At 42.6% G+C, this 25,379-nt stretch overlaps 1 protein-coding gene and 2 long non-coding RNA genes across 20 annotated transcripts in view; 2 read left to right on the top strand and 1 right to left on the bottom strand.

Annotated features, from left to right (window-relative positions):
• The window catches only part of LOC123574471 (uncharacterized), a 54,526-nt gene that overhangs the window by 4,013 nt on the left and 25,134 nt on the right, over positions 1 to 25,379 (bottom strand). For 4 of the 6 annotated variants that reach the window (XR_006699384.3, XR_012415306.1, XR_012415304.1 and 1 more), the window contains exons 3-6: positions 10,955 to 11,129; positions 10,061 to 10,089; positions 1,741 to 1,973; positions 281 to 438 (exon numbers count right to left, since the gene is read on the bottom strand). This is a non-coding gene — a long non-coding RNA (uncharacterized lncRNA). Of the gene's footprint in view, positions 1 to 280; positions 439 to 1,740; positions 1,974 to 6,205; positions 6,761 to 10,060; positions 10,090 to 10,954; positions 11,130 to 25,379 lie in introns of those variants that run through there. The other 2 variants (XR_012415305.1, XR_012415308.1) reach the window with 2 other exon arrangements.
• PDE8A (phosphodiesterase 8A) overlaps positions 1 to 25,379 on the top strand; it is a 179,701-nt gene that overhangs the window by 133,187 nt on the left and 21,135 nt on the right. For 7 of the 13 annotated variants that reach the window (XM_073996595.1, XM_073996592.1, XM_073996594.1 and 4 more), the window contains 6 exons: positions 782 to 980; positions 3,893 to 4,110; positions 5,881 to 6,013; positions 8,986 to 9,153; positions 19,826 to 19,955; positions 21,059 to 22,410. In XM_073996595.1, the coding sequence (XP_073852696.1) occupies positions 782 to 980; positions 3,893 to 4,110; positions 5,881 to 6,013; positions 8,986 to 9,153; positions 19,826 to 19,955; positions 21,059 to 21,165 (955 nt within the window). In that variant the 3' untranslated portion in view covers positions 21,166 to 22,410. Of the gene's footprint in view, positions 1 to 781; positions 981 to 3,390; positions 3,509 to 3,624; positions 3,678 to 3,892; positions 4,111 to 5,880; positions 6,014 to 8,985; positions 9,154 to 9,335; positions 10,389 to 19,825; positions 19,956 to 21,058; positions 22,411 to 25,379 lie in introns of those variants that run through there. The other 6 variants (XM_073996593.1, XM_073996591.1, XM_065548354.2 and 3 more) reach the window with 4 other exon arrangements.
• Positions 12,534 to 15,613, top strand: LOC141407226 (uncharacterized). The gene is made up of 2 exons (XR_012415309.1): positions 12,534 to 15,136; positions 15,448 to 15,613. It is a non-coding gene; the product is annotated as an uncharacterized lncRNA (long non-coding RNA).

Genomic DNA, 25,379 nt, shown 5'->3' with positions numbered 1-25,379 from the left:
TCCCAGCACAGCCAAGGAGAGTGGAAAAGAATACTCCCTTGGCACATGAGTCTTTAAGCACCTGGTTTACATCCTGGTGACATTACATCCATGTGAATTGGGCTAAGGCAGGTCAGTTTAAGTCCTGTGATCACCTCTGGATACTGCCTCAACACAGCCAGTTTCTTGGCCTTTAAAGGCAAGGGCCAGATGCTGGGTCAAGGTGATTTCTCAAGTAAGAACCTAACTTGGTGGCCAGCTGGTCACCTCCGGGGAAATCCCCTCATACTGTAACACCCACCTCCAGAAAGGTGTTGAGAAAATTCCATGGCATACGGCAGTATCTGGCTCATAGGACATTTTCAGGAAATGTTTTCTTATAGGCAGGGTATCTGGCCAATGGCATTGGTCCAGCAAGTCCAAAGGAGAGGATGGTGTTCAAGGTGGTACAAGCTTAACCTGGAAAAAGGATTGTTGTGACAAATTCAGTAGTGCAAGTAGGAAGCTGAACCTGGAAGGACAGAATAAGCAAACTCCCCCCAGCAAATCAGGAGCCCCAACGAGGCTGAGGCCAGAGCTGCTATGGACAGCCAGTTCTCACCTGTGCATCATGGTCTCCTGAGGGCAAGAAGTGGAACCAAAGTTTGTTTGCTCCACCAGAGAGAGGCCAGCACAGCCCAAGCAATCTCCACTCTGCTGCCCTGCACTCCTTGAAATTTGGCTTGGAACCTATTCAGGCCTCAAACACTTGGCCTATTTGTTTGCTTTTGTTCTAATATTGTGGGGTTTTTTCTTTCTATAGGCCTTTGATTTATCTTGGTCTCAAAATGTTTGCTCGCTTTGGAATCTGTGAATTCTTACACTGCTCTGAGTCAACACTAAGATCATGGTTACAAATTATCGAAGCCAATTATCATTCTTCCAATCCCTACCACAATTCTACACATTCTGCTGATGTGCTTCATGCCACTGCCTATTTTCTCTCCAAGGAGAGGATAAAGGTGAGTTGTTGTTTACATGCCACGTTTAATGGGCAGGAACAGTGGGGAAAGTCTAGTGTTCCTGCCTCCACTAAGATACGTAGCATGACTGCTCACGTGTGCAGCCTGGCACAGGAAGGGCGAGGCCACACTGTAGCTTTGGGAAATAGATGTGTTAATTCATGACATAATCCCAGCCATTCCATGAGGGTACAAGAGGCAGGAGGATTTGGTCCCGGAGGAGAAACCACAGGATAGGGCTATTCTTCTGGGGGTCTCACTCCAAGCCTGTACACTAGTAGAGCCAAGTAACTGTTGGATATCCCCACTTTAGGGCCTGCATCTGTACATCAAAGTCTGCAGGGCTCTAAGGCCAAGTTCATCATCTCTGTTCCCAGCACTGCTCCCACCCAGGGTTATCTACCTAATCCAGGGTTCCATTATCCAACCAGATACCCAGGTTAGAAACCGAGAGTCACCCTTGGTTCTTTCCACTCCTCAACCCCCAACATCTGGTTGATCATCTGACCTTGCCTCCTGTCACACCTAAATGTTCTCAGATTCATCTCTCGCTGCTGTCCCAGTGAGGCCCCCTGCAATCCTTTCCCATCTGGGCAGTTCCAAACTGGAATTCTTGCCTACCCTGCCTCCTATGGAACGCCCTTACCCTACTGCCAATGTGATCTTTCTGAAACAGCACACCTGACACTGTCATTCCCAGGAGCAGCTTCCCACCTCCCTCAGGATTTAAACTTTAACCTCTACAGCTCTCCACACTCACCTCAACAATGAGCTCCTCTCATCATTTCCTCTCTTCTCCCTCAGTCACAGGCCACTTTTGGGCCATGCCAAACCACTTTAGTTTCTGAAGCTTCTGCCCTTGACCTGTTGCTCCCTTGGCTGGGGCCTAGATGACTGTAATCATGCAGGGCCAGGGCAAGTGGCTCCTGCCCACATTTCCTTCTCTGTATCACGGGACTGGCATTTGGCAGAGAGCAAAGTAGAAGATGACATCTGGCACACAGAGGAAGTGAACAAGTGTTCATTCCTCACCTTGAAGGGTATACCTTCTCAGAACTTTCCCTGCTCCCTCTAGTTCTTATTTCTGTTTTTGTTGGTTTGTTTTCCAGAAAAAAATCAAATCAGACTGTAGGTAAAACAGGTGTCCAGAGGAGGGACTGTTTTCTAAATTACGAAAACAAGTAACAACAGAGGGACGTCTGTGTCAATATGGCTCAGTATATAAAGAACCCAATTTTTGCTCTATTGCTTTTAAAGTACTCTATAGACAACGTACAAATATATATTTAGAAAGCTAACTGAAAACAGTTTTTAAGAGCATTTATTGAAATGTCATGGTGGCTCACACCTGTAATCCCAGTACTTTGGGAGACCAGTGCAAATGGATCAGGAATTCGAGACTAGCCTGGCTAACATGGTGAAACACCATCTCTACTAAAAATAGAAAAATTAGCTGGGCATGGTGTCGCAGGCCTATAATCCCAGCTACTTGGGAGGCTGAGGCGGGAGAATCACTTGAACCCAGGAGGTGGAGGTTGCAGTGAGCCAAGATCATGCCACTGCATTGCAGCCTGGGCGACAGAGCAAGACTCTTGTCTCAAAACAACAACAAAAAAGAGCATTTATTGAAATGTAATTCACATACCATACTATTTGCCCACTTAAATTACTGAATTTTAATTTAAATCAATTTAAATAAATTTGCAAGGCTGATTTATTAGCTAAACATCTTCAAGAGTCTGTAGGGTATTTCCAAAAATGATCTTATACTGGGACATAATGTGTTGAACTTCTAAACTTCATAAGCTATATTTTCTAACCACAACACAACAAAATAGAATAACGGTTAAATTTAAAATGTCAGCTACAACAAATGAGAAAATATTCTTAATAATTTGGGGATCAACAAAGAAATAAAACCAAAATGACATTAGTTAGAAAACAACAAAAATGAGAAACTTACCTATCAAAACCTATAGAATGAAGTCAGTTATATATTTAAAGGTTTATGTTTTAAATGCCCTAATTACTTCAAAAAGGGAAGAAAAAGAACATGGGAAGAACAAAGTGATAATCCAGTGTGGCTCTTGGAAATAACCAAGAAAATAGATGAAGTTCTAGCCAAACTAGTTAAGATATAAAAACACAAAAATATACAAATTTAAAGCAGAAAATAGTAGAAGTACCACCCACATATGTACTAAATCAAAAGCTTTAAAATAGTTTCAATGGAATGTTTTAATTAAATTGATGTAAGAAGTATTTAAAAAAGAGACCAATAACATGGAAGTAATTTTAGTTATTTTTAAATTATTATTTAATTTCTTCAAAAGTTGGCTCCTGACCCAGATGGATAGGTGAATTCTTTAGCCCTTTAAGGAATTTTTCCATGTTACATAAACCTTTTCAGAGCCTTGAAAAAGATGGAAAACTTCCAGATCATTTTGTCAAACTCACAAAACTCTGACATCAACCTGACAAAGATAGCACTAAAAGGGGGAAGAAAACTAAGGCAATTCCCAGTTAATGTAAGTGGTGCCTATTTTAAATTTTATTTAAAATTGTTTCTCTCCTTTATTAATACTAGTTTATGTTGGTCTAAGTCAATATCTCAGACTAAGGACTTTTTTTGTGATGGGTCTAGAGAAAGACTGGCTGAGGAGGTGACTCCTATCTGTTGAGAACACCTGTATTTTGGTAAGTCCTTAACTTGTGTGAGACTAACAAAACTATGCAGAAATATAACTGTTTCAGGGTGGAGGTAGGAAAACTAGATTTGCTCACGTAGTATGCTTTTCTTAGAAATCTGAAATATTCTTACCTGAAAGTAATAGGGGAGAAAGAAAACTATACAGAAGGCTTCTTTGCCTTCAGTGTCATACCCCCGTATTTAAAAGCTGTCTTGTTTTCAGGAAACTTTAGATCCAATTGATGAGGTCGCTGCACTCATTGCAGCCACCATTCATGATGTGGATCACCCTGGGAGAACCAACTCCTTCCTGTGTAATGCTGGAAGTGAGCTGGCCATTTTGTACAATGACACTGCTGTGCTGGAGAGCCACCATGCGGCCTTGGCCTTCCAGCTGACCACTGGAGATGATAAATGCAATATATTTAAAAACATGGAGAGGTAAGAACAATGACTGGGGAGTGTGTTGATCCCTCTCTGTCTTTTTTAAACAGCTATGTTGAAATATAATTCACATCTTATACAGTTCACCCGTTTAAAGTGTACAAAGTATACAGTGGGCTGGGCATAGTGGCTCATGCCTATAATCCCAGCACTTTGGGAGGCTGAGACAGGAGAATCACTTGAGCCCAGGAGTTTGAGACCAGCCTGGGCAACATAGGGATACTCTGTCTCTACAAAAGGAAAAGAAATTAACCAGGCTCGGTGGTTGTGTCTGTAGTCCCAGCTACTCGGGAGGCTGAGGTGGGAGTATTGCTTGAGCTCATGAGGCTGAGGCTACAGTGAGCCATGATCACACCACTGCACTCCAGCTTGAGCAACAGAGCGAGACCCTGTCTCAAAATAATAACATGTACAGTGGTTTTTAGTATATTCATAGTGGTTTTAGTATATTCATAGAGTTGTGCAACTCATAGTATATTCAATTTTAGAATATTACCTTTGATAGAACCTCAAATTTATGAGCAGTTCCTTTCCATTCCCCCAACTCTAGTCCTAGACAACTACTGATCTACTTTCTTTCTCTATAGATTTGCCAGTTCTGGACATTTTATGTAAATAGAATCATACACAATGTGTGATCTTTTGTGACTGGCTTCTTTCACTTAGCACAGTGTTTTTAAGATTCAGCCACTTTGTGTCTTGATGTTTCAAGACGAAGTATAATGCCGATATCTTGAGCTCTTAGAGACTCAGAGAAGCAGTCATCTATCTCCCTGAAGCACTCCACGCTGCCCTCCCGTGCTCAGCGTACATCTCCTTGGCATTGTCTCTGTTTACATGTCACTTCCTTGGGGAAGCCTTCCCTGATCTCTCATGCTAAGTTAAACCGTCTAATTATTCAATCCCAGATTTCTTCATAGCACATACCACATTTCTTAATTATTTTTTAATTATTTGCATAATGTCTGAATAGATTCTTAAGCTCTGTAAGGTCACAAGGGTCATATGTCACTGTGCCCTCAGTGCCACAGTGTTTGGTAACTTAGTGAATATCAGTTGAAGAAGGAAAAAACATTGTGTCATGAAGAATACTTATGAATTTGGATTTTTAAAGAAGAGGATTCTTGATTTTGTAAAACTCCCTTGTGCCATGTTCTAGGATTTCAGAGGTGGAGTTAAAGTAGTTTCTATTTATATTTGCTTATAGATACATCAGTTATCAATGGAAAACCACATGAGACCCTATTAACTTTCTAGGGAAAGTTTTCTACTCAGCTGCAGAAAAGGGGTTGAATAGAGACTTTATTTCATATTCATTCATACCCCTTCAAGAAATGAATTTTTTAAAGTACTAAAGTAAAAGTAAGGGTTAGAGATAGAGGCATCAAGTACTCCCTATGATTTCTCAAGCTATCAAAAGATTGGTCCTCACATTCTGTGGGCACTAAAATTGTTGGGGCTCAAGGTACCTCCATGTGGGGTATATTTTTTCTAACCACAGATCTCTACATTGACAAGATAAACACTGCAACTATAAAGTTTTGCCTATAGCTTTTGGTTTTAACTTCTTTTTGGGTTCTCCTTGCTAACAATCTAGGCACTACCCCATAACTTCCACATCTTTTTAAAATGTGCCTTGTGACTTTCAGCGGCATTAGATTTATAGCTGCAGAGGACACATAATCTGAATAACAGATTGTTTTCAGGAGTACCTGGCTGGTCGGGATCAGTAATCTGTAGCAGCCTCTAATTTGTCATCGAAAACAGGAATGACTATCGGACACTGCGCCAGGGAATTATCGACATGGTCTTAGCCACGGAAATGACAAAGCACTTTGAGCATGTCAACAAATTTGTCAACAGCATCAACAAACCCTTGGCAACGCTAGAAGAAAATGGGGTAAGGGAAACTTACTGCAAAGAGAACCTGTGTTTGGGGCCCTAGTACTGTTGGGTTATGGAGACACATGGGCCATGATATCAGCCACAGAAGTGTTCCCTCAGTGAGTATATTAGGGTTCTCTTAGAGGGACAGAACTAATAGGATATATACACACACACACAAAGGGGAGTTTATTAAGTAATAACTTACACAATCGCAAGGTCCCACAATAGGCTGTCTTCAAGCTGAGGAGCAAGGAGAGCCAGTCTGAGTCCCAGAACTGAAGAACTTGGAGTCTGATGTTCGAGGGCAGAGAGCATCCAGCAAGGGAGAAATGTAGGCTGGGAGGCTAGGCCGGTCTCTCCTTTTCATGTTTTTCTGCCTGCTTTATATTTGCTGGCAGCTGATTAGATGGTACCCACCCAATTAAGGGTGGGTCTGCCTTCCCCAGCCCACCCACTCAAATGTTAATCTCTTTTGACAAGACTCTCACAGACACACCCAGGACCAATACTTTGTATTCTTCAATCCAATCAAGTTGACACTGAGTATTAACCATCACAGTGGGCTCACTGAATTAGTTTTTATTGGTTAAAAAATTATTTAAAGTGCAAAAACTTGGCAGGAAAAAAATTAGCACATCTAACTAGATAGGAAAACTCGAAAGGAAGGTCAGATTTTAGATAAGCTAACTTTAGACAGGTAAGCTATTCCTGCACCCTTTCTCACTAATATCCCCCTCCCTTCTTTGCCATTCTGTGATCAGTTGGAGTCCTTGATATCTCTTTCCAGCCACTCCCACTGGGCACATACCATGGTAGCAGCAGCTATCCTCTCTTGGTCCTCACTTAGAGGAGTGTGTGGATTGAGAAGGACACTGTATTTGTGTCACAAGGGTGACATTATTGTTGCCCCTGTTTCTACATTTGAGGCATGGAGTCCACAACAATTGCTGGGCAAGGATAACATTAACCCTCTCACCAGTCAGGAGACTCCAGCTGAGGAAGCACACAGGCCCAAGCTCCCATCATTTGCTTATCTGTAGAATGGGGATAATAAGTCTCAAGGCATAGTACTGATGAGCATGGTACATGGTAGGCACTTAAGAACTGGTGCCTATTATACTAGATTATGTCATCAGCAACTTAAAGAATATGTTCTTTCATGAACCTTCTTCCTCTGAGGCCCACATTTACTGAACATGTTGGCAGCAACTCACAGTCTTCTGTACCACCCTCCTCCCCAGCTCCTATCACCATCCTGAGATATTTGCCACACACAGGGATGACTTATCCTCGCAGGCTAGGATCACAATTCCTTGACTTCTAACTCCATTTTACTTCTGCAACTCATTTGTTTGGCCACGGCCTTTGTCTACCCCCTGGCTTTCTAGCATATTACCCCATGACACTTACTTTGTTTTAACCTGATGTTGAGAATTCTGTTTCCTCACCCTTTCCTGTTCTCTCTGACTTTTAGAGAGTCCTGTTCCAAAGACTTTTAACGCAGAGGTGCCTATACCAGCCTCTTTTGTTGCCTCCTGCCCTGTCATTCTGGATAGGGCTGATTGTCACCTGGCCACCACTCCTGGCTGACTTCATGCCACAGAAGGAAACCACACACCTCACAGACTTGGTTTCCTCTGTCTAGTCTGCACAGCCCCTAGACTTAGCTGAGTTCTCTGCTCCACTTAACATTATAGTTCTCATCTCTGTTGTCGGTACGGGGGGTTACTTCTGAGAGACTGAAAATCAATATCCAGTGGGTCAGAGCAGGAGAAAGGAAGATAAAAGAAAATAGTTTCCAGGCTGGCAGTACAAAACTATAGTCACACTGCAGGTATTAATGGATCTGAAGAAAGAAGTGTCAGCACAGAGCTGGTCACAGTGGAAACCTGGAGCGACAAGAGCTACTGAAGTGTCACTGGTGTAGTAGTCATTTTGGCACTCTCCAGGAAGCGTGGGAAGCCTAGAGTCAGGATGCCACCTGCCCGTCTTGATGGCAGATCTGTTCCCTCTGAGCTGGGACTATCAGGCCTTCTTAGGCTACTGCTGTTGCATATTGAAATCATATGACTAACTCCTTTGGAAGGGTGCTTGATGGGCACGGAATCAGACTGAGGAGACCTGCTTGCCTCTGGTCTTTTCCATTGCTCTCTGCCCCAATAACCTCTAACCTGAATTCTCTTCAGAGAGCCTACAAATAGTGGTTCTATTGCATCATAAATTGATCCATATCCAGTGGGGATCCTTGTGATGCAGACAGCACATGGTACTGTGAGTGGAAGGTAGCCTGGGACTAAAGGCAGACCTTAAGTTCTTATCCTGGCTCAGCTGGTTGCTTTGGACAAGTCACTTCACCTCCCTGAGTCTCAGTGTCCTCATTTGTAAAATGTAATCAGTAGTACTTTTCATGCTTACCATTACATCTTCTTGTGAGTGCAGATCAACAGAGAATGACTGTTAAGTCATTTATACATCAAAAATGTTAGGTGTGATCTTGGGAATCTGCCCTGTCACAGGACTGAGTTGAGAAATAGGGAGCCTATTGGGCTACAAGAGCCCATCTGTTGTGAGGGCAGAGAAATTTATTTTTTTCAGCTCATTCTCTTTTTTAATAAAATAAAAGACAAAACCAGTCTTTGAGTTCTTACCAAGGGGGAGAGAGAGAGAGGAAGAGAAAAAAAGGCAACGGTGAGAAAGATTTAGTGAGAGGAAGAGAAGAAAGAGGCAAGGAAAAGGGGAACAGCAGATATACCAACCCCTAGTGCTACCCTCCACTTCTAGGTCCTGTTGGAATATCACTGAGCCTGGTTTTCTCCTGTGTAAAATGAGAGGCCAAGCTCAGTGCTCGAATATCCTTGGCACTGTTTCATGAGATCCTTATCCTGACTAGTACTCTTTTTGTGCTTACAGTGGTACAGACCAGTAAGAGTGGGCTTGGCACCAAGGGTCCCATTTTGATTGCTTTGAATTCCACTCATGTTTCAGGAAACTGATAAAAATCAGGAAATGATAAACACTATGCTTAGGACTCCAGAGAACCGGACTCTAATCAAACGAATGCTGATTAAATGTGCTGATGTGTCCAATCCCTGCCGACCCCTGCAGTACTGCATCGAGTGGGCTGCACGCATTTCAGAAGAATATTTTTCGCAGGTAAGATGCTGCCTCTTTTAAGTTTCTAGAGAGAGAGAGTTAAAACCCATAAAATCATACAAGATAATGGGCTTAACACTAGGAAACAGGGTTCTAAACAAAATTCTGTCCTTGTATTGCATGTTTATTGGTAACAAATTTTTTTCTTCTCTAAGAATATTATTTTCCCTTTATTCTTGCAGGATATTTTTGTTAGATATAGCATCCTGGGTTGATGATTTTTTTCCTGAAAGTACTTTAAAGGAGTCATCTGGTCTTCATATTCTTTCTGAGTGGAAAAAAATCTCTCTTGGGGCAGAAAAAAAATATTAGGAAATATACTGGCCAAGATTATTCCAGATCTGGTGGAGGGCATATGCATATGCATACAGATTCAAGAAGCCCAGTGAACCTTAACCATGTCAGATGTGTCATAGTCAAGCAGCTAACAAGGTGAAGATAAATCTTGAAATCATCCAGAGGAAAAGCGATACTTTACTTATAAGAAAACAGTGATTCTTATGTCCTCTGACTTCCCATCAAAAACTATGAAGGCCAGAAGACACTGGAACATCTTTAAAGTGCTGTTAGCTTTGGGAGGACAAGGTGGGAAGATCACTTGAGCCCAGGAGTCTTAAGAGCAGCCTGGGCAACATGGTGAGACCTTGTCTCTACAAAAAAATTAAAAGTTAGCCAGGCATAGTGATGCACTCCTGTAGTCCCAAGCTACCTGGGAGGCTGAGGCAGGAGGATTGCTTGAAGCCCAGGAGGTTGAGGCTGCAGTGAGCCATGATCATGTCACTGCATTCCAACCTGGGTAACAAAGTGAGACCCTGTCTCAAAACATACAGCTAACATTATATTTAATGGCATGAGATACTGAATACATTCTTAAGATTGGAAACAAGGTAAGGGTGCCCATTCTTACCTCTTTTGTTCAGCATTGTGTTGGTGGTCCTCATCATTGCAATAGACAGAGGAGAAAGAGGTTTAAAGAAAAAAAAGTAAGACATACATTTGCTTCTGTTTGTAGGTGACATGATTTTATGTAGAAAATTCTAAGAAATATACAAACAATTATTAGCACTAATAAGTGGATTTGACTTACCAATGTCATTGGACATAGCTCAATATACAAAAGTGAGTTGTATTTTATGTACTGGCAACCAGCAATTGGAAAATGAAACCAAAAGCCCAGTCCCATTTACAGTAGAAAATTAAAAAATTAAAATTACTTAGGAAAAAATTTAATAAAAGATGACCAGAACTTTACAGTGAAAACCATAAAACATTGCTGAAAAATTTAATGAACACTTGAATAAACAGTGAGACATATCATGTTCACATACTGGAAGGCTCAGTGCTAACATTCACTTCTACCCAAATTGGTTTTTTCAATTCAATGCAATCCCAATCAAAATCTCAGTGGACTTTTTTTTCTGTAGAAATCAACAGACTGTTTCTAAATTAAATATGAAAATGAGAAGGACCTTGAATAAGCAAAGCAAACTTAAAAAATAAAAAGTTGGAAGATATGCCCTGTTTGGCTTCAAAACTTAAAATAATCAAGACAGTGTGGTGCTGGCATGATGATAACAAGTACAACCATGGGACAGAATAGAAATCCAAGAAACAGATCACATTTATATGATCAGTGGCTAATGTGAAATTTTTTCAGCAAGTGGTGTTAGGATAATTGGATATTCCTATGCAAAAAAAAAAAAAAAAAAAAAAGACCCACAACTCCTATCTCATACCATAGAGAAATTCATAGACCTACATACAATAGCTAAAACCATAAAGCTTTGAGAGAGAAACATACCAGAATATCCACAGTGACGAAAGTGGACAAATATTTCTTAGATGCAGAAAGCAACAACCAGCCAGGTGCAGTGGCTTATACGTGTAATCTCAGCAATTTGGGAGGCCAAGGTGGGAGGATTACTTGAGTCCAGGAGTTTGAGACTCGGCCTCGGCAAGATAATGAGACCTCATCTCTAGAAAAAAAATTTTTTTTAATTAGTTGCCTGTGGTGGTGGTGTGTGGTGGTGGCACATGCCTGTGGTCCCAGCTGCAGGAGGATTGCTTGAGCCTAGGAGGTTGAGGCTGCAGTGAATCATGATTGTACACTGCACTCCAACCTGGATGACAGAGCAAGACTGTGTCTTAATAAAAAGAACAACAACGATAAAAAGAAAATTTGATAAATTAGACTTCTTCAAAATTTACAAAGTTTGCTCATTCAAACACACCTAAGAAAATGTGCAGGCAAGCCATACTGGAGGAAAATATTTACAAATTATATTTGGAAGGACTGTATCCGTAGATATATAAAGAACTGTATTTGAAAGGACTGTATCCGTATAAAGAACTGTAACTCAGTAATAAAAGATAAACCACCCAGTTTATTATGGGCAAGTATTTGTCCAGACACGGCCCCAAAGAAGCTATTATGAAAGACCAATAAGCATATGAAAAAGTGCTGAACATCATTAGTCATCTGGGAAATTCAAATTAAAACCACAGTGAAATACCACTACACACCCAATGGGATGGCTAAAAATGGGAAAGGCTGACACCACCAAATGAAGATGCAACTGGAATGCATGCATCTGTGATAGATGCATAGAACGCTACAGCCACTTTGGGAAGCAGTTCAGCAGTTCCTTTTTTCTTCTTTTTTTATGGTAAAATTTACTGTTTTAGATCTGTGTTTTCTTCCCTTCGTTCTCTTCATGTGATATATCACACTGATTGATCTTCATGTGCAGAACCAATCTTGCATTTCAGGAGTGAATTCCACATAGTCATTGTGTATAATCCTTTAATATGCTGCTGAGTTTGGATTGCTAGTATTTCATTAAGGATTTTTGCATCAGTATTTACAGGGGATATTGGTCTGCAATTTTCTTGTAGTGTCTTTGTCTGGCTTTGTTATTAGGATAAGCTGGCCTCATGGAATGAGTTAGGAGGTACTTCCTTCCTTTTCAATTTTTCTGGAAGAGTTTGAGAAGGATTGATATTAATTCCTCTCAAAATGTTTGGTAGAATTTAACCAGTGAAACCATCCTTTTTTGGGAGGTTTTTGATGATTGATTCAATCTCCTTGCTAGTCATTGGTCTATTCAGATTCTGTTTATGATTCAGTCCTGGTAGGTTGCATATTTCCAGGAATTTAGTCATTATGTTGGCATACAATTGTTCATGGTACTCTCTTACAATCCTTTTTATTTCTGTGAAACCTGGAGTCATGTTCCCACTTTCATTCTGATTTTAGTAATCTGGGTCTTGTCTTTTTTTCTTAGTCCATCTAGCCAAAGATTTGTCAATATTGTTGATCTTTTCAAAAAATTATCTTTTGGTTTTGTTGATTTTTCTGTATTGGTTTTTCTGTTTTCTGTGTACTTCTGTTCTTTATTATTTTCTTCCTTTTGCTAGCTTTAGGTTTAGTTTATTCTTTCTATAGTTCCATAACATGTTAAGTTAGGTTGTTGATTTAAAATCTTGTAGACATTTACAGCTGTTAATTTCCCCCTTATCACTGTTTTTGCTGCATCTAATAACTTTTGGCATAGTGTGCTTCATTTTCATTTGTCTCAAAGTATTTTCTAATTTCCCTTATGATTTCTTGTTTGATCCCTTGGTTGTTTAAGAGTATATTAGTCCATTTGCGTTGCTATAAAGGAATACCTCAGGCTTGGTAATTTATAAAGAGAAGTTTATTTTGGCTCATGGTTCAGCAGGCTGTACAAGCATGGATCTAACATCTACTTAGCTTCTGGTGACGGCCTTAGGAAGCTTGTGATCATAGCAAAAGGGGAAGCAGATATATCACATGGCAAGAGAGCAGGGGGAATTGCCACACTCTTAACCAGATTACCTGTAAACTCAGAGCAAGATCTCTCATTACCATGGGGAGGGCACTAAGCCATTCATGAAGGATCTGCCCTCATGACCCAAACACATCCCACCAGACCCCACCTCCAGCACTGGGGATTATTTTTCAACATGTGATTTGAAGGGGACAGACATCCAAACCATATCAAAGCATATGCTATTTAATTTCCGTATACTTGTGAGTTTCCTGGTTTTCCTTCCATTATTGAGTTTTGCTTTCATTTCACTGTTACTAGAAAAGGCACTTTGTATGACTTTACCTTTTAAAATATATACTGTTTGTGGCCTATCATATGTTATATCCTGGAGAATGTTCCATTTGCACTTGAGAAAAAAATGTATATTCTACTGTTGTTGGGTGGATGTTCTATACATTCTGTTAGGTCCACTTGGCCTAGAGCATTGTTCAAACTCTATTGTCTCATTGTCCTGTTCATTATAAAAGTGTAGTAGTGAAGTCTCCAAGCATTATTTTAGAAGTATCTGTTTCTTCCTTCAGTTCTATAAATGTTTGCTTCATATGTTTTGGAACTCTGGTATTTGGTGCTTATGCTTATAATCGTTATATCTTCCTGATGAATTGACCCTTTTATTAATGTCGTTCCAGGCTGGAGTGCAGTGGCACAATCTTGGCTGACTGCAACCTCTGCCTCCCAAGTTCAAGCAATTCTCCTGCCCCAGCCTCCTGAGTAGCTGGGATTACAGGCACGTACCACCATGCCTGGCTAATTTTTGTATTTTTAGTAGAGGTGGGGTTTCATGTTGGTCAGGCTGGTCTCGAACTCCTGACCTCAGGTGATCCGCTTGCCTCAGCCTCCGAATGTGCTGGGGTTACAGGCCTGAGCCACCGCGCCTGGCCTGTAACAGTTTTTGACATAAAGTTTGTCTCTTAGGATACTCACCCCAGCTCTCTTTTGGGTATTATTTTCATGAGAGATCTTTTTCCATCCTTTCATTTTCAGCTTATGTATGTGTTGAGAGCTAAAGTGATTCTCTTGTAGATAGAATGTAATTGGATCGTGTGTTCTTATCCATTCTGCCAGTCTGTGGCTTTTGAGTTGAATCTATTTACATTTAAAATAATTACTGATAGGGAAAGACTTTTGCTACTTTGTTAGTTTTCTGTATGTCTTACAGCTTTTTTGTCCCTCTTCCTCCATTACTGCCTCCTGTTGTGCTTATTTGATATTTTGTAATGGCACATTTTGATCTAAACTATTCTATAGATAGTTTCATTGTGGATACCATAGAGATTGCCTAGGACAACCTAAAGTTACAACAATTAGTTTTAAATTGATATCAACTTAACATTAATTGCATACACGAACTCCTATATAGCTCTACCACCCCACTCTGTTTTGTAAATGTCACAAATAATATCTTTATACATTATATGCCCATTAACATTTAAAATTATTTTGTATGCATTTTTAAAAGCAAAGTTACAAACCAAAACTGTAAAAATGCTGCTTTTTATATTTTCCCATGTATTTACCATTATCAGAGATCTTTATATCAAGTTTACAGTCTAGCTTCCTTTTATTTCAACCTAAAGGATTTCCTTTAGCATTTTTTGTAGGTCAGATCTAATGGTAATGAATTCCCTCAGCTTATGTTTATCTAGGAATGTCTTAATTCCTCCCTCTTTTTTGAAGGACAGTTTGCCAGAATCAGAATTTTCAGTTGACAGTTTTTTGTCTTTTAGCACTTATATATATAATTTCACTGCCTTCTGGCCTTCAAGGTTTCTGCTGAGAAATGAGCAGATCATCTTCTTATTTCCTATATGTGATGAGTCTCTTTTCTTTTACTGGTTTCGAGATCCTCTGTCTTTTGACTGTTTGGTTATAGTGTGCCTCAGATTGATCTCTGTGGGTTTATCCTACTTGGAGTTTATTTAGCTTCTTGGATTTGTAGATTCATATCTTTCCCAAAATATGGCATTTTTTGGCCAAGATTTTTTCAAATATGGGGTCTCACTATATTGCCCAAGCTGGTCTTGAACTTCTAGGTTCAAATAATCTCTGTCCTTTTCTCCTCCTCCTCTTTTTGCTGGACTCATAAGATGTGTATTGGTCCATTTGATGGTTTCCCATAAGTTCATTAGGTTCTTTTTTTTTTTTTTTTTTTTTTTTTTTGAGACGGAGTCTCGCTCTGTCGCCCAGGCTGGAGTGCAGTGGCCGGATCTCAGCTCACTGCAAGCTCCGCCTCCCGGGTTCACGCCATTCTCCTGCCTCAGCCTCCCGAGTAGCTGGGACTACAGGCGCCCACAACCGCGCCCGGCTAATTTTTTGTATTTTTAGTAGAGACGGGGTTTCACCGTGGTCTCGATCTCCTGACCTTGTGATCCGCCCGCCTCGGCCTCCCAAAGTGCTGGGATTACAGGCGTGAGCCACCGCGCCCGGCCAAGTTCATTAGGTTCTATTCACTTTTCTTCGTTCTTTTTTCTTTCTTCTGTCTGCCCAAATCTGATGCTGAACCCCTCTGGTGAAGTTTGTTTTTTTGTATTTTTCAACCTTCGAATTTGAGATGGAGTTTTTGCTCTGTCGCCCAAGCTGGAATGCAGTGGTGCCATCTTGGCTCACTGCAACCTCCGCCTCTTGGGTTTAAGTGATTCTCCTGCCTCAGCCTTCCAAGTAGCTGGGATTACAGGTGCCCACCACCATGCCCAGCTGAGACGAGGTTTCACCATGCTGGCCACGCTGGTCTCAAACTCTTCACCTCAGGTGATCCCACCTCAGCTTCCCAAAATGCTAGGATTACAGGTGTGAGCCACCGTGCCTGGCCTGTTAGGTTACTTTTCATAATTTCTTTCTTTGCTGTTATTCTCACTGTGTTGTTCACCTGTCATTTCCTATAGTTCCTGGTGTGTGTGTTTTTTTTGTTTTGTTTTGTTTTGTTAGGTCTTTGGGCATATTTAAGACAGTTGTTTTCAAGTCTTTGTCCAGTGCCTGTACATCTTTAGGGACAGTTTCTTTTCTTCGAGTGTACCATATTTTCTAGTTTCTTTGTATGCCTTGTGATTTTTGTTGAAAATTAGGCATTTTAAAAAACAGCCACCTCTCCTACTTAGTCTTTGGAAACTGTCTCTGAGCCTAACAATTAACCCATCATGAAAATTTTAAGTTTTCTCAAACGTTTTATGAGTCTGTCTTGCCTGGGTCTGCATATACATACCCTTCTTAATTCCCCTATACGTAGCTGCTTTCGAATGTCTTAATTTCCCGAAGTATTTTGTCTGAGGTTATCCTCAGGGCCTGAGATGATCTGTTGTTCATCTGTTGCTCATAATCTCTTGTTTTTAATGCATCCATATCTGTCATCCCCCTGCAGCTTTCCTGAGTAGTAGTAATTGCTTTTCTACCTGGGAGCTAAGTGAAACAGACTAATCCTTCAGGCAGCCCACAGACTTGTCAGAATGTTGCAGATAAGGTCTGCTCTGCTCCCTCCAGTTCAAGGGACACAGTTGGAAACTGGGCTGCTGCCTCCTCCGGACCAAGATTGTACCACGCTGGGGAAGTGGTGCAAGGTTGAGTGAAAATACCCTTAAGTTTCCTACTGTTTTGAATGTGACTTTTCTTGAATGGGCATTTACTTGTTTGCTGTAGAATTTGACTGTTTTCCAGAGTCCCTTGTAAGGTTATTTTAGCCAATCTCTTGTTTCATGGAGATGTTTTCATGGAGGAATGAGGACTTGGAGCTTCCTAGTCCACCATATTACTGATGTTACTCCAGTGGTCAGGCTTTGGTTTTAAAGTCATTAAGACACAGTTGCTTCTTGTATTCAGTGGGATTAGGTTTGCAAGTTCACTCCTTATAGCCACCCTCTCTCTTGAATGGCATGGATACCAAGAGTGCCAGGGCCTGAAGCAAGGTAAAGAGGCATCTGTGGTTTCTCTCTGACTGGGGCTGCTTGACTTCATGGGGAGTGGAGCTTGAGTACCACTTGCCTGGCTCTGTGCCAGGTGTACAGTCTTATTTTTGCTTGGGGCACAGTGGTGAAATGTGAAACTTGTAGACCCTGCCCTTCAGGTGGGATCACAGAAAGGAAGCATCTATAGGTGTGGAGCTATCACTGGTGACTTAGATGAGGGCATGGGCCACAGTTTGCTGGTCTCCTTAGTAAACAGTGGTCTCCGGGAGGGAACGGGGGCCCTGGACGCTCCATGCACTTGTCACATTGGGCCAAAGAGAAGAAATCTAAGCATGAGGGTCTTCACTGACCTTCAGCCAGCCAGCTGCTTCCATGTGAATAGGGAGGGCAGGCCCTGAGAGCATACGCCTCTGGATGACTTGACTGGCTGAGCTAATGAAGCCTTTGCCATGGCTGCCCAGAGAGAGCTGGTTTAGGGTCTAGCATGACCAGGGAAGGGTACATCAGGAGAGCGCCCCACCCAGGGCACTGCTGTTTTAGCTGAACAGGCCCATGGGCTGTGAACCCAAGGCCCTCCCTGCGCCCCCCACCCCTTCCTCTCTATACCATGGCAGAGATTCATGTAGGGCTGACTGCTTTTCTGAGACAGCACTGAGGCTGCCAGCCTGTGGCCAACAGCAGGGCCTTCACCACAGCCAGCGGATGCTGAGCCAGCGTTCCCCACTCCTTCTCTTACCAAAGCACGTGAATCCCATATTCTAAACCACCAGAACAGCAGGAGCTCTTACTTCTGGCTTTTGCCCAGTCCCACAGTCTGGCACTGTCCACCTGCAAACAGGAAGCATGGGCCTCTTTCTTGGCACGTGATTCCAGCACCATCAACACTTACCTAGCGTAAATGCACCTCTGGGCACTGTGCTAGGTATGGTGCCATCTTAGGAAAACCTCCAGAGGTTTGCCTGCTTCCCTCAAGTAGAGAGCCCATATGGAGAGCTGGAGTGAGTTGTTGTGCACAGGGCAAGGTGCACAACTAGTTGGTAGAGCCAGGCCTCTGGGGGTCACTCTGGGAGAGCCTGAGGTGCTGGGCCAGGTGTAGTAAGGAAGATGGGAGAAGGGTGGCTGAGTGCACAGAAGGCAGTGGAGTCCGTGACTTTGGGGATCCCCATGCAAGTGCCGGAGCTGGTGCTGTAGAGCTGTGGTAGGGGTAGAGAGATGCTGGGACGAGAGAACTTTCTGACCTGGCATTCCTGGAGGGCCTGTGAGTGCAAGCATGGCAATGTTCTTGTTGAGGCGCCGCAACCATGGTGAGGCACTGTGGAGCAAGGGCTAAGGGGAGGAGCTGTGAGTGGGTTCCGCCAGCCCCCAGAAGCCTGGCTGTGATGGGGTGAACTCTGCTGACCATTTGGGAGGCAGAAGTACGGCTCTCTTACAAGAAGACACGTCTTGTAAGCGGCCAACAGTGGGACGAGACTTCAGTGGTTAGCCTTTCTTCTGTGCACTCAGCTACCCTTCTCCCATCTTCCTTACCACACCCGGCCCAACACCTCAGGCCCTCCCAGAGTGACCCCCAGAGGGCTGGCTCTACCTACTCCAGCCCCGGCACTGGGAAGAAAGGCTAGTGTTCAGCACCACAGCCACCATCCCCTCCACCCAGCCCCACACATGTACTAGGGTCCCATCTAGAAGAGCTGCTCCCCCCAGCACACTCCTACCTCACTCCATCTGTGCTCGCCCTGTTCTCATCCTGCCCCACCATTTCACTTGACTCCCAGCACAGGTGCCCTGGCACAGCAGGGATCTTGTGTGTGACTTCTGGCCTCATTCCAGTGCCTCTTTACCACCCCATGGGCCTTACCTCACCCTTTTCTCCAGCACTGTTGGGCCAAAATGAGACCTTATCAAAGAAAGAACAGGACACTTGCCTTTTTCCTCAGGTTCTTAATTATGTTTTTAGTTTTTTGTGAGTCTCTCTGGAATCCTGAAGATGTGGAAGAGTTTGACTAAAGTATATAAATACTCAGAGCTTTTTTTTTTTTTTTTTTAACATCCAGGATCTCAAGGGTGTTCAGAACCTTTTCAAATAAATAATACAGCCATAGAAGAGAAGCAGCCTATAGGCCTTTCCCTGTGAAATGGCCCCTGTATGGGGACACTTCAAGCTGGGTGGAAGGACAGTTGCACTGTGACAGGAGAAAAGAAAGGATCTTTTTCTCTGAGGAACGTGAGTCCCCTTTAGTTGTCAGGCCCAGAGAGGCACTGAAATGTGACAGCAGTTACGCCTCACTCCCCACACTGACCTAAGTAATTGCGTGCTCTGTGGACTCTAAGCTAGTAGCCATAAATTAACCTAACAATGCCATAATTCATACCCTATCATTCAACAGTATATAGCCAATTACTAATCAGTGTTCTTTTAATAAACCAGTACAGTAAAAATTCCTTAAAACTTTTATAATTGCTGATTCATTCATTTTTCTTTAAAAACTGGAGCATCTCCTTTATTCTGCAGAACACTTCCAGTGTTTCCTGAGCAGCTGGCCTCAACCTTGGCCCAAATAAACTCTGTATGTTAATTTTGCCTCAGTTTCTTTAGGTCAGTAGGAACAACAGAGCAGTGGCTGACTACAGAAAATGTTTGGGATCTTACCTGAGGAGCTTCTGCAAGGAGGCTTCCAGATGTTTAAAGTTTGGCTTGAGTTGGGGTGTCCTCAGACCCCGCTGACATGGAGTAGTCATCATTCTGAGAACAACTTGGTATCTGTTATGAGACCTGGTTTGGCTGGGTGAGGTGGCGATTGGCTTCACACTGTGACAAGCCACCTTAGGCTGCCAGGAGAAGCTCTCCGTGGCGGAGAGGCTGCCCCTAGGTGGAGTGAAACCAGGTGCTGGGATCTCCTGATCATGACGTTTTCTGCTTTGCAGACTGATGAAGAGAAGCAGCAGGACTTACCTGTGGTAATGCCAGTTTTTGACAGAAATACCTGCAGCATCCCCAAATCCCAAATCTCTTTCATTGATTACTTCATCACAGACATGTTTGATGCTTGGGATGGTAAGAAATCTTCCTTAAAATAGCATATTTTCCTCTAAATAATAGGGAACCACTATGAAGGAGTGCATTTGACTCATTTAGAATATGATTTGGGGCCTGGGCTTTCAAGAACTAGAGAGAAGTGAACCATCACCGAGGGCCCCTGAGGGCTGGGTGTTCTTTCTTAACACTCTCCACAGGCTTAGGCATCTTTATGCCTGTTTTATAGATGACGGGATTGAATTTGGGGCCCCACAGCTTATAGTAGAGCAGCTAGGGTTCAAAACCAATCGTGCTGGCTCCAAAACCCATGGTGTTTCTACAGCAGCCCTTTGCCCTCCACTATCCCCTGCTTCTCCCGGCCTCACTCTACACAAGACCAGAAGGACTGGTCTGTCTCTGACTGATGCATGTCACCCTCCTCTAACTTCAGGGGGGCACAGGAGTCTATCAAAAAAATATCAGAGAACTGATATTCCATGGTCATCTTTGTCCTGAGGGCTGCACCTTGGAGGAGGGGCTACAGGGCTGGTAAATGTCCAGGAAATAAACCCATGTCTCAAGAAGGCCGTAGAACAGGGGTAGGCGGCTGGGGAGAAGGACTGAAGCAGTGGAGACAGCTGCGGCTTTGGGGGAACTGCATGCTCTGCAGTTCACTGCCTCTGGGACTGAGACCAGACGTGTGCATCCCCAGGCTGCACGTTCTTCATGTGGTGCAGGTGGAAGGAGATGCTGGTGTATGTGAAGCATGCGTGAAGGGAGAGCGAGCACACAAGGGCCACGCCGTCAGGTGGGGGGCACACTACATGTTGCTTTCTGACACCCAGGCCCAAAGGTGCTGGTTTAATGGTAATTAAGCAGATTAGCCACCTTCTGTTTTATTTACCACAGTTACCAGCTCAGCAGGTGGTCATAGAGGAGGTGCTGGCATTGAGAATAGGGTCAGCCAACTTCAGTCAGCCATGGCTCGGCTCGTTGAAGCTGCTGGGTGTGTTTGCCTGCGTCTGTTTAGCCTCATGCAGATGCCTGCTCCCATCTGTCACTCTTTAAAATGCTCTTAATAGAAAGCCTAAAATGTAAACAGAGGCTGTGAAAGGATATCACATTCCCATCTTTCTCTCCAGCCTTTGTAGACCTGCCTGATTTAATGCAGCATCTTGACAACAACTTTAAATACTGGAAAGGATTGGACGAAATGAAGCTGCGGAGCCTCCGACCACCTCCTGAATAGTAGGAGACACCACCCAGAGCCCTGAAGCTTTGTTCCTTTGGTCATTTGGAATTCCTGAGGGCAGCCAGAGTTCCTTGGTCCTTTCAGTATTAGGCAGAACAGCCCCCTGGTCTGCATAGCCTGTGAAAGCCCACGGGGACATCAGTAACCTTCTGCAGCCACCATCCGATGCCATTACTGTCAAGTGAGACTTGGCCACTATAGCCTGGGCCTGCCGCAGGAGCTCTTCAGAAAGGCACATGAAGACCATGGTTTGCATCAGCTTTCTGATAAAACACAAGGTCTGGAGTGCCCCTGCAAAGGGTATTAATGGATTTCCTGCCAGTGACAGAGCATGTCTATTGCAAACAATTTCTCTCAGTTATGTTCAGCACTTAAGAACAGCTAATGGCAATAGGATCTTTAGCAACTTTTTCACATCATAGAAGGTGCAATCACTCACTTTGGAACACTACTGAGAGTGACTTCTCTTTTAAAATTGAGTAGCAAATGAAAAATTAAAAGAAAATTTGAACTTGATTATTAATATCAATTAAAATGCTTTATTTATTTTATTAAAAGCTCGGTATTTTCTGTGAATTCAAAAATAGTTCAAAGCCAAAGCCAACTTCAAATACCATGACCAAATTTACATGATTCATATTCATTATGCATTACTTGGTATACAGACTTATTTTCATAATGCAAATTAATATAAAATGACATTTTTACTGCACTATAGAAATATTCGTGTATGTTAAACTTTTCTGATTGAGGCTAATTGGAAAAAGCTGGGGTCTTTTTCTAAGCACTAAAGAAGGCTGCTTCTACTCTATAGAACCCAGGGCTCTGAAATAGCTCTAGCTGCCTAATGAACTTCACAGGTAACTCCCCAAGGTAAAATTAGACTCTTCTTGGTTTGCAAAGAAAAATTAGGACTTAACACTTTTTTCTAAAATTTTATAATTGAATTCCAAACGTCTACCCTATTTTATACTGTTTCTACAAAATATTCCTTATAAAAACAAAGAACAAAAATGGTATATTTAATGAATTGACATTTTATAACCAACCTGTTTTTATCTGCAGTGGGAATCTTTGATGCCAGAAATTTATAAAGAGGTTCTGTACCTTCACACTTTGAATAAGCATAATACCATAAAAAATGACACTTGACATGTCAATATGTTTGTCATTTCATTTTAAACTCGTATTTGTGGTTTTTTCCCAGATAAAAATGAAATTAAACCATTTCTTTTTAAGAAATCATGTTTTATCTTTTTGGAGAATTCTTTGTTTCATAATACTTATAATATTTATTTTTTTAAATAAAGGTCAGGCACAGTGGCTTATGACTGTAATCTCAGTACATTGTAAGCCTAAGAGTTCAAGACCAGCCTGGGCAACATGGCAAGACCTCATCTCTACAAAAAATTTAAAAATTAGCCAGGCATAGTGACATGCACCTGTGATCTCTGCTGCTTAGGAGCTGAGGTGGGAGGACTGCCTGAGCCAAGGAGTTCAGTGCTGCAGTGAGCTATGATCATGCCACTATATTCCATCCTTGGCAACAAAGCAAGACCCTATCTCTAAATAATAAATAATATTCCCTACTTTACAGAAAAGATTGGTAGTTAAATGACTTTTTCAAGGTCACACAGGGCCATATGAGTATGTTGAGAAGTTCTCAGAATTAACCTTAGTTCACTGCCTGGTACCTCTGAATGGGTATTGAGAGATGAGAGGCACACTGGAGAACTGACAGAGGGCTCTCAGAGATGGGTGCTGGGTACCAGGTACCCATTCAGAGATGTCAGGACACTGGAGGGCTGACAGGGCAAGCCCTTTGGGGTCTCTGTTTAAGGAGACAAAGGCTTTGTCCTATGTTAAGACATTTGACCTGGGATGGTAATTGTGGACGAAGTGGGGAAGACAGTTCTGTCCCCTCCCCAGGTGCAAAGGAAAAAGGAAATGAAGCACACGAAGAACTCAACCATCTTGAGGCAGACATAGCAGTGTATGCAATATATGGAATTTGCATCACCAAGACTGGTAACAATTATCAAATAATCTGAAAGAGACGTTAAGATGAGTAGGCTTAACATGCTTAAACAGATAAGCAAAAAAGAAACGAAGCCAGACCTGGCATGGTGGCTTACACCTGTAATCCCAGCACTTTGGGAGGCCGAGGCGGGTGGATCACGAGGTCAGGAGATTGAGACTATCCTGGCTAACACGGTGAAACCCCGTCTCTACTAAAAATGCAAAAAATCAGCCGGGCGTGGTGGCAGGCGCCTGTAGTCCCAGCTACTCTGGAGGCTGAGGCAGGAGAATGGTGGGAACCCAGAAGGCGGAGCTTGCAGTGAGCCGAGATCGCGCCACTGCACTCCAGCCTGGGTGACAGAGCAAGACTCTGTCTCAAAAAAAAAAGAAAAAGAAAAACTAAACCAACACAGTTTAAAAATAATGGATTTGACAAAAAACCATATTAATAGACTAGAGATGATGAATATAGTCATTGAAACAAACAAAAAAACTTCAAAGTCTAGGTGTCACTGAAGACCAGACGTAACTAGAGGGAATTAGTAAATTGGAAGACAATGAAGGGACTCAATTAGAATACAGCACAGAGAGAGAAAAATGGAAAATTTGAAAGATAAAATATGAGAATAGAAAGAAACACTTCAAAATATGTCCAGTTAGGAGATCCAGAAGGGAGAATGGGGAGAGGCACCATCTGGAGGAGGACAGAGTCCTCCAGGATTTGATAGACACAAGTCCACAGATTTTAACGGCACATTGAATCCTAAGCAGTATAAATAAAACAGATCCACACAAGTGAAGCTGTAGACCATTGAGCACAAAGAGAAATACTTAAAAGCTGAGAAAAGACAGGCCGGGCATGGTGGCTCACACCTGTAATCTCAGCACTTTGGGAGGCCAAGGCAGGCGGATCATGAGGTCAGGAGTTCAAGACCAGCCTGGCCAATATGGTGAAATCCTGTCTCTACTAAAAATAGAAAAATTAACCAGGTGTTATGGCGGGTGCCTGTAGTCCCAGCTACTCAGGAGGCTGACGCAGGAGAATTGCTTGAACCTGGGAGGAGGAGGTTGTGGTGAGCCAAGATCGCACCATTGCTCCCAGCCTGGGCAACAAGAGCGAAATTCTGTCTCCAAAAAAAAAAAAGAAATCACAGGAAAGCAAAGAAGAAATAAAATGCAACTAATGCAACCAGTAAAAGAAAAATGGAAAAAGAAAATGCATGAGTTAGAAAAGACAGTGGCAGAAATAAGTATAAACTCATACACACAATCTACTGTAAAGATCTACATGCTAAAAAAAAAAAAAAAAGCATATGGTGAAACCCCGTCTCTACCAAAAATACAAAAATTGGGCGTGGTAGCATGTGCTGTAGTCCCAGCTACTCAGGAGACTGAGGCAGGAGAATCGCTTGAACCAGGAAGGTGGAGGTTGCAGTGAGCTGAGATCATGCCACTGCATTCCAGCCTGGACGACGGAGCAAGACTCCGTCTCAAAAAAAAAAAAAAAAGGTAGCATATGACAAAAGATATAAACCAAACTCGGTAGCTCAAATCAATGTAAATTTATTGTCTCATGTTTCCTGGGACTGTAAGGCTGGAGTCAAGGTGTCAACAGGGTTGGTTCCTTCTGTGGGCCCAGAGAGAGGAATCATCCTGTGCTGCTGACAATCCTTGATGTTCCTTGGCTAGCAGATGCATCGTCCCAATCTCTGCCTCCATCTTCACATTGCCTTCTGTGGGACCTGTGTCTTCCCTTCTACTTATAAAAACACTGGTCCTTGGATTTAGGGTCTATGCTAAATCCAGGCTGGTTTCACTTCAAAATCCTTAACCAATTACGTCTGGAAGGACCCTATTTCCACATGGAGTCACATTTTGAGGTTTCAGGGGGAAACTGTTCTACCCATGACCAGATGGTGACATCATGTTCTTGTTTGCTTACTCTGATGAAGCAAGCTGCCACATTGTGAGCTGCCTTGTGAGACATACATGGCAAGGAACTAATGATAGCCTGCAGCTCACAACCAGCAAGGAACTGAATCCTCCCAGCAACCACGTGAGTGAGCTGGAAGTAGATCCTGCCCTAGTCAAGTCTTTAGATGAGACCACTCTCCCAGGAGACACCTTGATTACAGCCTTACAAGAGAATCTGAGCCAGAGGGCCCAGCTAAGCTACACCTGGATTCCTGACA

This window comes from Macaca fascicularis, chromosome 7 (assembly GCF_037993035.2).
Source record: "Macaca fascicularis isolate 582-1 chromosome 7, T2T-MFA8v1.1".
Taxonomy (NCBI): domain Eukaryota; kingdom Metazoa; phylum Chordata; class Mammalia; order Primates; family Cercopithecidae; genus Macaca; species Macaca fascicularis.
Note: the sequence above shows the minus strand (reverse complement) of the source record. Positions and strands in the feature narration are given on the sequence as shown.